This window comes from Thunnus thynnus, chromosome 19, assembly GCF_963924715.1.
Source record: "Thunnus thynnus chromosome 19, fThuThy2.1, whole genome shotgun sequence".
NCBI lineage: Eukaryota > Metazoa > Chordata > Actinopteri > Scombriformes > Scombridae > Thunnus > Thunnus thynnus.
Genome location: NC_089535.1, coordinates 23356763 through 23369723, shown reverse-complemented (window position 1 = coordinate 23369723; position 12961 = coordinate 23356763). Strand labels below are relative to the sequence as shown.

General features: G+C 40.0%; 1 protein-coding gene across 1 annotated transcript in view; it reads left to right on the top strand.

Annotated features, from left to right (window-relative positions):
- igsf9a (immunoglobulin superfamily, member 9a) overlaps positions 1 to 12961 on the top strand; it is a 53989-nt gene that overhangs the window by 5795 nt on the left and 35233 nt on the right. Inside the window, exons 2-4 of the mRNA XM_067574268.1 lie at positions 4559 to 4653; positions 4809 to 5009; positions 11770 to 11916. Coding sequence (XP_067430369.1) covers positions 4593 to 4653; positions 4809 to 5009; positions 11770 to 11916 — 409 coding nt within the window. The 5' untranslated portion in view covers positions 4559 to 4592. The remainder of the gene's footprint in view (positions 1 to 4558; positions 4654 to 4808; positions 5010 to 11769; positions 11917 to 12961) is intronic.

Here is a 12961-nt window from a genome sequence, read left to right as displayed (position 1 = left end):
CACTGTGTGAAGATGAGAAGCAACAGAATCATAATGTTGAAGCTTTACCTTGTTGTGTCTGGCTCTCTCAGCAAACACTCGACGCCTAATTCAAATGTAATAAGTTTGGATAAACTCTCTGTTGTGCTGCTTTGCATAAAGCCATGCGGGTGAAGGCCAGGGAATAGAAGTATGTTGATGTATGAGAAGACGGCGATCAGCAGACGCGCCACCGATTGGGGATTTTATTTTGACTTTGACTTTGTGGAAAATCTTTGTATGCTGTGCTGTTTGCTGAAGCATGGGAGTGTGTTTGGAACGAGCGCAGCAGCTGTTGACAGCCTGCGTAATTGTTTTTCACCGGTTCAGACTTTGCCCCAGCCATGAAATGAAAAAGCCCATAAAAGCGTTATGGTTAGGGAGAGCAGATATGGTCTGTGCTGCTGCTGGGATGAGGGTGTGTTCACTCTTCATATTCAGGAAGTGTAGAGTTCACCGAAGATGACAAGGACATCATTATTCTGACCATACAAAGCTATTGAAGTCAACCTTGTAATTAACAATGAACCTTTTATCCTTTATGTAAAAGTTTGAAAGTACAACCGACACCATGCACAAGAAACTTCACAAAATAAACTATTGTACAAGGGACTCATTTATAATAACAGTATCATTTGAAGCTGTCATTATGAAGTTCATTTTAAGAAAGCTCAGTGTCCTAAATCCCAACACTATAAATATACAGTACTGTGAGTATAAAGTATAGTGTGGCTTGCCTATTATGCTATTATTGCTGTACATGTTGTCGTTTCCTGTAATGTATCATGTCTCCATGTTGCAATGTTTTATACTGCTGAGGTATAGTCTAGAACAAGTTGTAATGATGGTGGATAGTAAAGTTTTAATATAATGATAAAAGCTGCGTGCCTACACTCAACTCGTAACCTCCGATTTCTAATTTGAAAATTTCACAAAGGGTAAGTTTTTTTTTTTCTCCCCAAAGATTTATGGGTTTTTTTGTTTTGTGGTGTTGTTTTTTTTTTGCTCTCTTGTTTTATGAGCTGTCATTTGAGCCACTGTACCTCTGCCAACACTTCTCTCCTGCTGTGAACAGCTCCTTCATTTCTGCTGTGCCTTGCAGTGTTGAACAAAAGTGTCCATCAACAACATCCTCAAGACTTAGACAATCTCAGTATGTTTGCTGGCAGTGTGAAGTGTAGTTCAAATGGTCCGTAGTATTATTAGTGGTGTACTGCTATAATTAAGTGCTGTAATTAAGAACCACTGAGTTACTTGAGTATTTCTATTTGATGCCTCTTTACTTTGTACTTTGCAGATAAATATTTTAGATACAAAAAATATAATCAGCTTATGAATATGTATAATATGTAAAAATATGTAAAAGTATATTAAAAAAAAAACCTTTTACTTGTATTTTTATATATTTGGTATTGTGGTAGTGCCACTTGGACTTAAAACGAGACTAATAACTTATAAAGCAAGAAGAAATGACACAATTTCCCTCTTATGAATGAGAAGTTGAATTCATAAGCAACAAAGCAAACTCTCCCTGCTGAAAAACACAGCATAGACCAGCAAAGCTGGTTTTGTTGGGGACTGATCACCAGCATAGACCATCTTTCCTGGTCATCTTGCTTGTCATGCTGGTGACCAACCTATGTTGGTGGTTTTTGCTGGTGTATGCTGGTGCTGGTTTAAGCTGGCATTCATGCTGGTCATGCTGATGTGTTTGCTGGTGACCTGCTGGTTTAAGCTCATATTTGTGCTGTTCTTGTTGGTGACCAGCTTGTAGTGTGCTGTGGGTACTTTTTTGTTGGTCATGCTGGTGACCAGCCTATGTTGGTGGTTTTTGCAGGTGTCCTTTTGGTTTAAGCTTGTATTTGTGCTGGTTGTGCTGGTGACCAGTCTAAGGTGGTGGTTTTTGTTGATGACCGGTTGGTTTAAGTTGGTATTTGTGCTAGTCATACTGGTAACCAGCCTATAGTGGTGGTTTTTGGCTGGTGTATGTTGGTATTTATTCAGGGACCAACCTTGCCTGGAGGATGGATGGTCATGGTGAATTTCAGCCAGTTGCCCTGAAACAAACTATATGAAAGTGAACTAAGTAGAGTTAGAGAATAAGTAATTTGAGTTTGACCATTCATATATTTTATTTAGTTAAACAACTACAATCTATAACAACAAACACTGTAACAACAGCAACAACAGGCCATTAATGATAATGATAATAATAATAATAATAATAATGATTATAATAATTTAGTCAACAGTAACCATAGCAGTGCTTAACACTTAAAATTGATATTCATGACCTAACGCCCCCCCCCCCTTCCCCACAGCCACCAATGGAAGCAGCCAAAAAGAAAACAAACAAGATCAGATTGTATTGTTAGATCATATCGCTTATGGAGAAACTGTGTGAGACGGAAGGAAACTCTACTGCTGTGTTACACCTAAGCCTGTCTGTTATCCAGTTCGAAAACATAGACTGACTTCTCTCATATGAGTACAGCTAGTGACAGCTACGACAGCCTATATTCACCTGACGGTGGTGGGGGATTTAAAAATGGCTACATCTGATACCGTTCACTCTCAAAAACAAAAACAAAATCCTGTCATATACTCTAGACAAGTTCATCATGAAATATATATATATATATATATATACAGATGGGTGAGAAATTTAAGGAAAAAACTGTACAAGTCTGAATGCTTGACCCCTACAGTGAGGGTACAAAACTGTACATGCCTCTGGTTTCCAAGCACTAACACTAACTACACTTCACACTCCAACACAGTGGCAATGATGCACCGTAACACTGGTTGCCACCCACCGTAAAACGGAAAAAGGAAGAACTTCAAGCACAACAACAATGGCGGACTACGTTACCATCTATGTATATCACAGCCTTATTTTCTCTCGTACATACCGCATCCTGCCTACTAAATGAACGATTAAGTATGCCATTACCAGCAGACTGATCACACTGAAGTATACTCAAGCAAGACAGACTGTATCACATGACTGACGGCTGTCTCACCCCATGTTACACTGTATTTAGTGACCCATCAGATTGTGTGACCTGCAGTGTTGGAAGAAGTACTCAGATCAGGCTGTGACTGCTATATTAAAATGCTGCTTATGCATTGACTCATCAGTATTAATGATATACTTTTTTAAATGTATTTCATATACTAGACACTTTTACTTAAGTAAAGGAGTACTTCTTCCAACACTGCAGGTCACACAATCTGATGGGTCACCAAATATGGTGTAACACCAGACAGTGGCCCCTTCACATCTCTGAAACATGTTGCAGCAAATTTCCAAACAGGTGTTATTTGGATAAACTGACCACATATTGGGAATCTACATGATTACTTTCTTGCCTTTCTTGCCTGTCAGGGGCGATAATCCCGCCCCTGACATAAATGGTTCTTGCTTCTAGACCAGCAAAGAGTCAGTGCCACTCCAGAACCAGTTTTCCCGGCCGAGAACTGGATCTTTTGCTGTTGAAATGCGAAGAGCTGGTAGGAGATTAGCCACCAGCTCCGAACTGGCCCTTGAGATGCCTTGGTCGAAAAGGGGTATTAAAGTAGCCTAAAGAATCTGAACAGTTCTTCCACTATGCCAGTGTTAACATACTATATACTCAAACTGCAATTTAGTTCCTAGTATGTCTATTGAACAAAGAGCCAGTTTGTGGCTTCTATCAGGCACACTTCTGGATGTTTGCCTATGTGGGTATGAAGACATGTTTAACACTGTCCTGCAATATTCTTCTGTGGCATTGCTACCAAAAATTAGCCTCTGCTCTTACATGGGAGTACTGTAATTAACTTAGCTTAATGAGATGTCATTGTAAATGTGGGCTGAAGCAAGGGAGGGAAGACTGGTTGGTGTAGTTACAGAGCTGATATCACCCCATTTCCCATCAAATCTGACCTTAACCATTAGCAGCTTGGCACACTGTAAATGGCCTGCATGATATCACAAAAGGACAAATGTGTAAGGAAGTTGTTTTTATCTTAAATCTGTTGCTCCATCATGTTGATTTCCTCACTCTGTTTTACACATTTGACAAAAATGGAAGCAGGGATCGGTTTGTCCGGATGGAATCGGTCAGTGCATCTTGACATTACGTTGCACTCTGTCACATCTCTGTCCTTGAGTGCTGAGTCTCTTGGCCACTCCAGCCAAATGTCTTCATTGATGTGCTCTAAATAAAACACTTAGATGTCACTATGCACGTGACTCTCAAAAGATTTATGTGACATTTATGACATTTACTTTCAGAAAGGGATATAAGGCCAGGGAGTTTTCTGGCAGCAGAGGCGGCTCTGCCCATTTGTGTAATGATATGGGATGAATTCCAGTTATTGGAAAGCTGTATAAAAATCTGAACGCTCGTCTCCCCCTGTCTGTAAAATTATGACAGAAGTGGCAGCTCTGCTGTATAGCCTTTTTAGTTTGGAAATCTGTCACAGATGGCTGTCTTCTTGTGTGCGGCCAAGGAAGTAATGTGATTGTGACAATTGTGTCTCTTTTTGCCAACAGACTGAACATGCTGCAGGTTGTATGAGTGACAGATATGGGGTCATCAAGATCATATTTGCAGACTTTCACTGTGGTGGCAGTTTTTTGCCTATTTCGTAAGTATCTCCATCATATTATTAGAAAGATATTTTGCATCTCACTGTCCCTACAGCTAATCTTATCCAAGATATTTGCACATTATTGTCCATATTAAGGATTTATTTTATTTGTATATTTATTTTGCATATTTTTGCTTCTGACAACCCTACAGTGACCATCGAAGGTGCAAGTCCAGAAGTGCGTGGAAAGGTTGGAGGTGTGGTGGAGTTGGAGTGTAGTTTTCCTGCATCAGACCCAGCTGCTGTGTCCTCTGCGCCCCTGCATGTAGTGGAATGGGTTCGACAGGGACTCGACATTCCCGTCCTGATCAAATTTGGATCCTACGTGCCTCGCGTCCATCCACAATATGAGGGTGAGCAATTATAAAATCGTAAAAAATTATCGTAAAAAATGACTATAATCATCTACAACAGTATGAAGCAGGATATTATGCGTCAATATATTTGTATGTAAAACAGCTATTTCCTTCTCTACATGTGAAGAGTAATTCTGGTTAATTTTTTCCAGACCCTTGTTTTATATGGCATGATAACATTTTATTATGATCAAAGCTTCCTGCCAGTGTTCCGTGGTGTTCGTGTCACGATGAAAGCATGTGAAGCCTAGGATTTTGACACTAACTTTGAAACATTTGTGTAATTTTATTTTATCATAGATATATCCATATCAGCGGATATGTCAGCTTCCAAGCAACATGCAATCGTAGTACAGAAATGATGAAAGGAAAAGAAAAATCTAAAGATGTGTTTGTGGTCATTCACAAACTGTGCCACAATTACATACACATACATAATTGTGATACCAGAGAGCACTTGCAAGTTCATTTTGTAGGTATCTGTATCAGCCTGGGTCTGCTAAATTGTCATTATAACAGTTGAAAATCATTAGAATGAGGGCGGTTTTAACATATCTCAGTCCCTGTTTCTTCCATGGAAAGAATGTAAAGGATAGCAATATCTGGTTCTCAGAGTATAGTCACCACCACACCTTGATTGCCTTTCAAACCAGCCTCAGTGGGAGCTACTTTTAAAGGAGCTGAATCTCTCGCATTGCATCATCATCTATTGTGTACTTTCTGCCCACGGCTCTGAGAACAAAGAGAGTCTTTGGGGAAAAAGATCCTCATTGGACCAAGAATACCTTTGTGTAGCCCCTGTTATCCTTTAAAGTCACAAACAATGGGACTAATGTGGACAAAAGGAAAGCATGTCTGGGTGGCTCAGATCTTCCTTTTGTCAGAGTCGTTCTCTTTTCCACAGAGCTGCCTGAAGTGAAATTCAACCTATTGACCTTAAGGCTATTTGAATTTCTGCAGGAGCACCATGTTGGGTTTTGACTCAAGTGCACTTTTAGAAAGAAACTGCCCAAGCAGGCATGATGATACCACTTCAAAGTAAAATAAATTCCAGTTTGAGGCTGGAGCAGACACAGTAGCAGACAGTTAACTAGCACTAAGACATTTAATTATTATTTAGTTTAAGCAGCTTGAATATTAGTAGATTGTGGATATAAGCAATCAATATTTCAAACAATTATTACTGCTGAACCAATTAGAAATTTTACCTCTTAAACCCTCCTGGTGCACTTTTGTGTCAGTTATTACAAACAGACAACTAAATTCTAGTGGGGATCCCAGAGATGCCACATATGTCCAACTCAATTACAACTTCCATGTTGTAGCTCTTCTGGAGCTTTTGGTCCTGTCACATGATCTTCATTAGCAGATGGGGTTTGTCTCGGTTGTCATGGAAATGTAAATGTTCAAATTTCCATTTTTTCTGAGCACTTTAAGGACCCTTGCCCATGTTGCAAAAACTGAGGTTGAAATTTCATTCTTAACCTTCTAAACAGCAGTTGAGGAAAGAGATGGATTAATCAAAAAATGAGAATATTTGTAAGTTGCAGCCCTAAGAATAATATTTTTCTATTTCTATTTTCTATCTATTTTTTATATTTCTTATTCAAAGCCCATGAAAAGACCAAAACCAAAAACCGACTGTCTGACTATGCTGCAAGTCCATTGGTACATTTACAAATGGTTCACAGATATGTGGTTTAAATTCTTAAAACAGCTGGGCTCTCTAGTTTCTCACAAACATTACTAAATACATTACTAAACAGAAGTAAATGTCACATTTGCTGGGGACTATTTTCAGCTGTGGATTAATAGATGTTTTGGTACTCTAGTCAGTATTTCCAGCAGCAGGATGATGTGTGTGTGTGGGGCTGACTCAAAATTAACTTGTTTTTGGACAACAGTGGGGGTCTGTGGCATAGAGGAATAAGGCATATCAAGCTTTAGCTACACAGGGAATACTTGTTAGGATTAGATCATTGTTGGTTTTAGTCTTTTTGGGCAGCTTGTTGACAAGAAGAAAAATATAGACTATTGGCAAGCTGATCCTTTAAGTCATTACATCAGTACATTAAAAAAATCTTTGGTATGACAAATTCATTGGTAGTTCTGATATTCAGTAAAGAGCAGTAATCAGTGCATCTAGGTGTTTGTTTGCCAAAGGATCATAACCTGCTTTCAGCTTAGCCAAGGCCTTTCTCATCTGAGTGGGATGCCACTCCCTCACCCAACCTGACCAGGAAATATGATACAGACATTTACATAGCAATAAAGACAGTGTGAACCTTGGCTGATGAATTATCGTGAGTGGGAGCGGAGCAGACTTTAATTCCAGCCCGGGCTCATAAAAGACAGTAGCCTTTTGTCGCTGACTCCGAAGACGATCCTTCAACATACACTGATGTCACACTTCATTACACTCAATGTCAGTTTCAGAAGAGGCAGGGCAATATACTGGTAGTAAAAACCCTAAAATTTACCCACCCTTTGGCCCGTGAATTAACACTTGGCAAAATGTTTTTTTTTGTACACTTCACTCGACCATAAAGCATCCTGCACAGAAAAGTACCTTGTTTAAAAGGACAGGTATGCTAATCACATGGCTCTCCAGTGACAAACAGAAAGCTGCTGTTCTTTACGGATACAAAAGGTTTGAAAAAGATGCTTTGTCCAATCGGATGCTGAGATCAGGCTTTCTCACAGGTATTGGGCTGGTGTGGGAGTAACAGGTGCAGCATGGGAAACTAACGCTTTAGAGATGGAGACTGGTGTGGATTTCACCTCCTCAGGCCGTGAATGTTCTCGGGTGTCTTAACGGTTTGGCTTCAGGGCTCTACTGGAGTCCAACTGTTGTTTGGCTGTTGGGATTCTTATGACATTCACCTGGCGATTCTCTCTGCTGAGACTCATTTATTTCCCACTTTTCCTCCCTCTTTGCCACCATAAATGGATGAACCTCTCCAATTGCAGGCCACCTCCTACATCAGTAGTCTTTGTGTTTGACTGTCTGTATAGCTTCAAAAAGTGCAAGATACATTATATTTTCCTCTTCCCTTCTAAGAGTGTTAAGAGCTAAAAGGGTTTAAAATGTATTTGTTGCAATAGCAGTAAAGATCAAAGGATTAGTGTCTGCTCTGCGAACAGGACAGAGTTCCTCAGCCCCCATACAGCTCCAGACTTTGTAAAAAGTAAATACAGCTCTTCACATGTAAATTCCATCACAATCAGCAAGAGCAGACTGTGTGCAGGCGTAGCACATTACACACAGCCAACATGGCTTATATGTATACATATATAATATGCTTCCTTTCCCACATGTACATGAGAGTTTGCACTGGGATTACTCATGTTTTACAGCAGTGAGTAGTTTTGCCTTTGGTAGCAACAGAGCTCTCAATTCAAATTTCAAACGATCACACAGTAGAGCTTAATAGGGCAACAAGCAGCAAGGAGTGAAACCTTATCTGCTTCTTTCTGTCGCTGAAACCTGAATGACTCTGTGCAGCGGGACGGCTTGCCTTGAGCTGACGACATCTCCCAGAGATGATGTGGGCTTCCTGCCCGTGAATATCACATTCTCGGGGACATAAACGTCCGTGTCTTGTGTGGAACGGTATTGAATTTAAATACATTTTCGTGTAGAGCCCTGTCAAACCACACAAGACACTTTGCCAATGATTCACCAAAAGACGTACTTTATCATTTAAAAATTTTATTTCCAAAATGTTACATATCCATTTTGGATGAAAGAAAATCAATATCTCTGGTCCTTCACTCTGAATAAAGCTCAGAAAAAACACACACTCCATGGCATTGAAAGTGTTTCTTTTGTCAGTAAAGGGCCTGCCTCTTGTCTTGAATTTTATAAGGATTTCACATCAGTAATTATGTCTCAAGAATTTTGTTTGAAATGTGTCATTTTGAAGTCAGACTTTTTTGTAGCTGAAATCACATGATCCATTTCTTCATTTTCTACTAAGCCTTGGACAAGACCAGAATTATCAATCAACAAAACACAAGACCAGTAAAGCAATAACAACATAAAAAACACGACTACCACATTTGATAATCTATTCTTCTCTGAACCAGCAAAACACTTTTTGTCAGAGCGTGCAGATTTTTCATTTCAGAAAGAACCTTTTCATTTTTGGAGAGTTGTATTTCGTCACGGCGCTGAATGGTTTTGTGTTTCTGTCACCTGAGAATGTTTTGAGGGATGAAACCTTGGGTGGGGGGACGGCTTCAGTTGGAAACAGTTTGTTAAATCGGGCAATTGTGTGTGCGTGTGTGTGAGCGAGTCGGTGTGTCGGTGTGTCAGTGTGTGTGTGTGTGCATGAATTGAGCTGATAGAGGATATTGGTTAGCTCGGACCACTCAAAAAGCTACTCTACAGATCACTTAATAAAGCCAGTGAGCAGAGGGGGGATGAGCAGGGCAGAGGACGTTAGGAGGAAGTGGAGGAGGAGTGAGTTTAGTTTCCTCCAGTCAGTGTTGTTGGAGGGGGTGGGGCTTACCTGTTGTATCATTTTCATTCCCTGTTGTAGCTTTAGAGCATTATGCTTGTATTGCATACTGCATGCAAACACAGCTGATGGCTAAATGTTGCATAAAATAAAGCACAGGGAAATTTATGGTTGTGTTTTTTATTTGGATCTCCATGAGCTCTTACCAGTGCAGCTATTCTTCCAGTAAAACTAATGACTACAAAGTTCAATGAACAAGGATAAACAACATGGCTAAAAATGTGTGGACACCCTAACATTACATCCATATGTGATTGTTGTATAATCATGGACATTAACAGCCTCCTCTCCTCTGTAAATACTTTCCTCAAGATTTTGGAACTGGCTGTAGGGATTTTCCTCCATTCAGATAAGAGTTTTAGTGAGGTCAGACACTGATGTTGGGTGATAAAGTCTGGCTCAAAGTAGTTGAGGTTAAGGTCAGGGCTTTGTGCAGGCCGGTCAAGCTCTTCCACAGCCAACTGGGAAAACAATTTCTTTATGGAGCTGGCTTTGTGTATTTGGGCGTTGTCACGTTGAAACAGGAAGCAGTCTTTTCCAAACTGTTGAAACCATCATTATTAAAATATTAGTGTATGCTGCAGCATTAAAATTACGCTCATTTGGAACTAAGAGCTAACAGCCCCAGACCAAAATCACAAAAAGTATGTTTTGACCACATAGGGTTAGCAGACTAATCTCTGCAAGAGTGCAAATGATATTTAAAAATAAATAATACATTTGTGAATGAAATTAGCAAAACAAAAGAAAAGAAACTGCAATTCTACTGCTACAATAGTGTTAATGGTTGAAAATCTCTTCAACTGATAAAAGTAATTTATGTGGAACTTTTATGATAAAGAATTTTAATTGTTTCTAATGGAAACCCCCATATACACTATAAACACTTTGTTTTCATCGGTGGCCATGTGTGAGTTTGGACTGAAAGAAGAAATGGAAATGTTTTTTTACATCAACAATGTAAATCAAGATTGACATAATTTAACTACACCCTTGATTTGTTTGCTGAGAACTAAAGCAGAACTAAAGCTTGTGTTGAATGCCTGCACACCCTTGTTTTTACACTCTCAGTGCACAAACACAGAGACATACAGTAAATTTTACTGTATGCGCTGTGAAACAACTACTCAAAATTTCTCCTATGTGTTTCTCTCTTACCATGCTCTACCTCTCATCCGGCCTCATGCTCAGTTTACCTCACATTCAAATCTCTTGCAATCATGCCTTTTTCAGATGGCAGCAGTTGTGGTGTAAGGTCATGCTCTGACTTCATCCCCACCCTTTCCTTTCCTTTTATCTGACAACTCCCAGTCACGTTCCCACAACATCACTGCCTCAGCACAACCTTCCCTCTAAGGTGCTATGGTGACCTATATCACACTGAGCTAGTAAACATGAGAGAGGAAAAAATCTGCCAGGGGTCAAAGGGTAGGATTCTGAAATTTACTAATCCCGGAGTGTATGCTGATGTGTATTTTGCTCTACTTTAACCCCCCACCCCTCTTTTTCCCTGTGGATTTAGTCCCCTTTGGTGGCTTGGAAAAGTAAATAGGGTGTGTTATCGCTGCCAACATACCTAACTCAAACTTCCTGGTTCTTTTTGACTGTCAGGACTGTCCCTCCCTGCCACAGTCACCAGAAATCAGAGCCTCTGTTAATAATTACCATTCTAACACAGACATCCCAGTGGCGCAGGGGCTTCCACACTGCAGTGTGTTTGCTGTTGACATGTTTTTATTTCTCAGATGGCACAGAGAGAGGACTGTGTGTCCTTACATAATGCTTTCATTGACAGTTTCTCCTCAGCCATGCTGTTCCATGCTGTTAGGTCACTGGACAATTGGCTGTCTAAGAAAGTGTGAAAAGTAGAGGGACACAGAAAGTGTGGGTTGCAGACTGGAAAAGATAAAGGGTTGATGTTGCGAGCTACGCTATGGCTCGAGGGAGCCGTCACCTGGCAACCAGGAGATCATATTTCTAAGTTTGTGTGCGCATGTGTTGGCTGTTGTTTGTGTGAGTTTGTGCATGTGTTTGTGTGCAGTCGTTTCAGGCGAGGTTTGAGGACAATGTCCTTTTTCAATACAGCAAAGCATCACACTCCAACTATTACACACAGTTCAGACCTTGGAGATGACAAGTGAAATCAACATCACATGCTGGCGGCCTCTCTCATGCCCCACACCACTCAACCATGCTTTCCCTCTCACCTTTTTACTTGCACTCTGTTTCTGCAGGGCGGGTGTCTCTGGTACGAATCACCGCTCTGAGGCTGGAGGGCCTGCAGCTGGATGACCAGGGCTTGTACGAGTGTCGAATCCTCTTACTGGATAAACCCACAGATGAGCTCCGAAATGGCACCTGGACCCTGCTTTCTGTAACTGGTGAGGTTTATGGAATAGTGTGTGTTCATGTATATGTTTGCTTCATGTCTTTATGGCTGTCTGCAAAGTAGATTATATTTAGCTTCATTGGACAAAATCAGTGGTCCAAATAGTAAACAAAGGATGAGATTAAACCCGATTTCATGATAAATAACATTTTATCCAGATGATGGCCCTTGCCTGGTACAATACAAACAGACTGTAAACTGCGTACGCTCACAACATACAACAAAGAAAAGCCAGCCTCGAGTGGGCATGTGTAAAGGGCTGGGTATGGAACCCCAATACTTTTTTAAACCACCTACAGAAATGTGTCTGTTACACAGAGTATAGAAAACTGTCAAGTATCAAAAGTTGGTGTTTAATGCCTGATCAAATTTGTGGTCTTGTTTACTTATTCTTTGATCAAATAGATCTTGATTTAACTGACTGTATTTTAAGAAGTTCTCCTACAGCTTCCGGTCTTTAGACATTTAACAAATGAGAAGGAAAAATAGTTCTGAAGAAGTTAAATCTTTCAATTAAACACAGTATACCTGTAATTTATGGAGTCAGAATATTACTGACTAGGCCCTGAAAGTTGTACCAGGCTGGTTTACACTTTGGTGACCTACAGAGGCAGCAAGAAATGATCTTTAATTAATGAAATATCTTCTTATCCACATATATTTTCTTACTGGCTGGTAGAGATGGTGATGATTTAAGAAAAAATGTTTTGGCAGAAAGTCATGCAAATCTGTGGGATCTCAGTACAAGGCTGATTGAACAGGTACTGTTGTGGAAGTTTTTGCATCGTTGCTCAGGAACCACACAGAGACATAAAGACAGCATTTAACATTGTTACTTGTTGAAGCAGTTGTAGACACTGTACAATCCATCACACAATCAGTAACAATTATACAAATCCACAAAAACACAAAACAAAAATACAATTATCTTGTATTTTTGGAGAGAAAGCATGTTGTTCAGTCGGCCCTTTCTCTAAAGATTGTGAACACAAACCAGGCAGCTTTATATCTCTCCAGAAGCAAAGCTAAAAACGGTC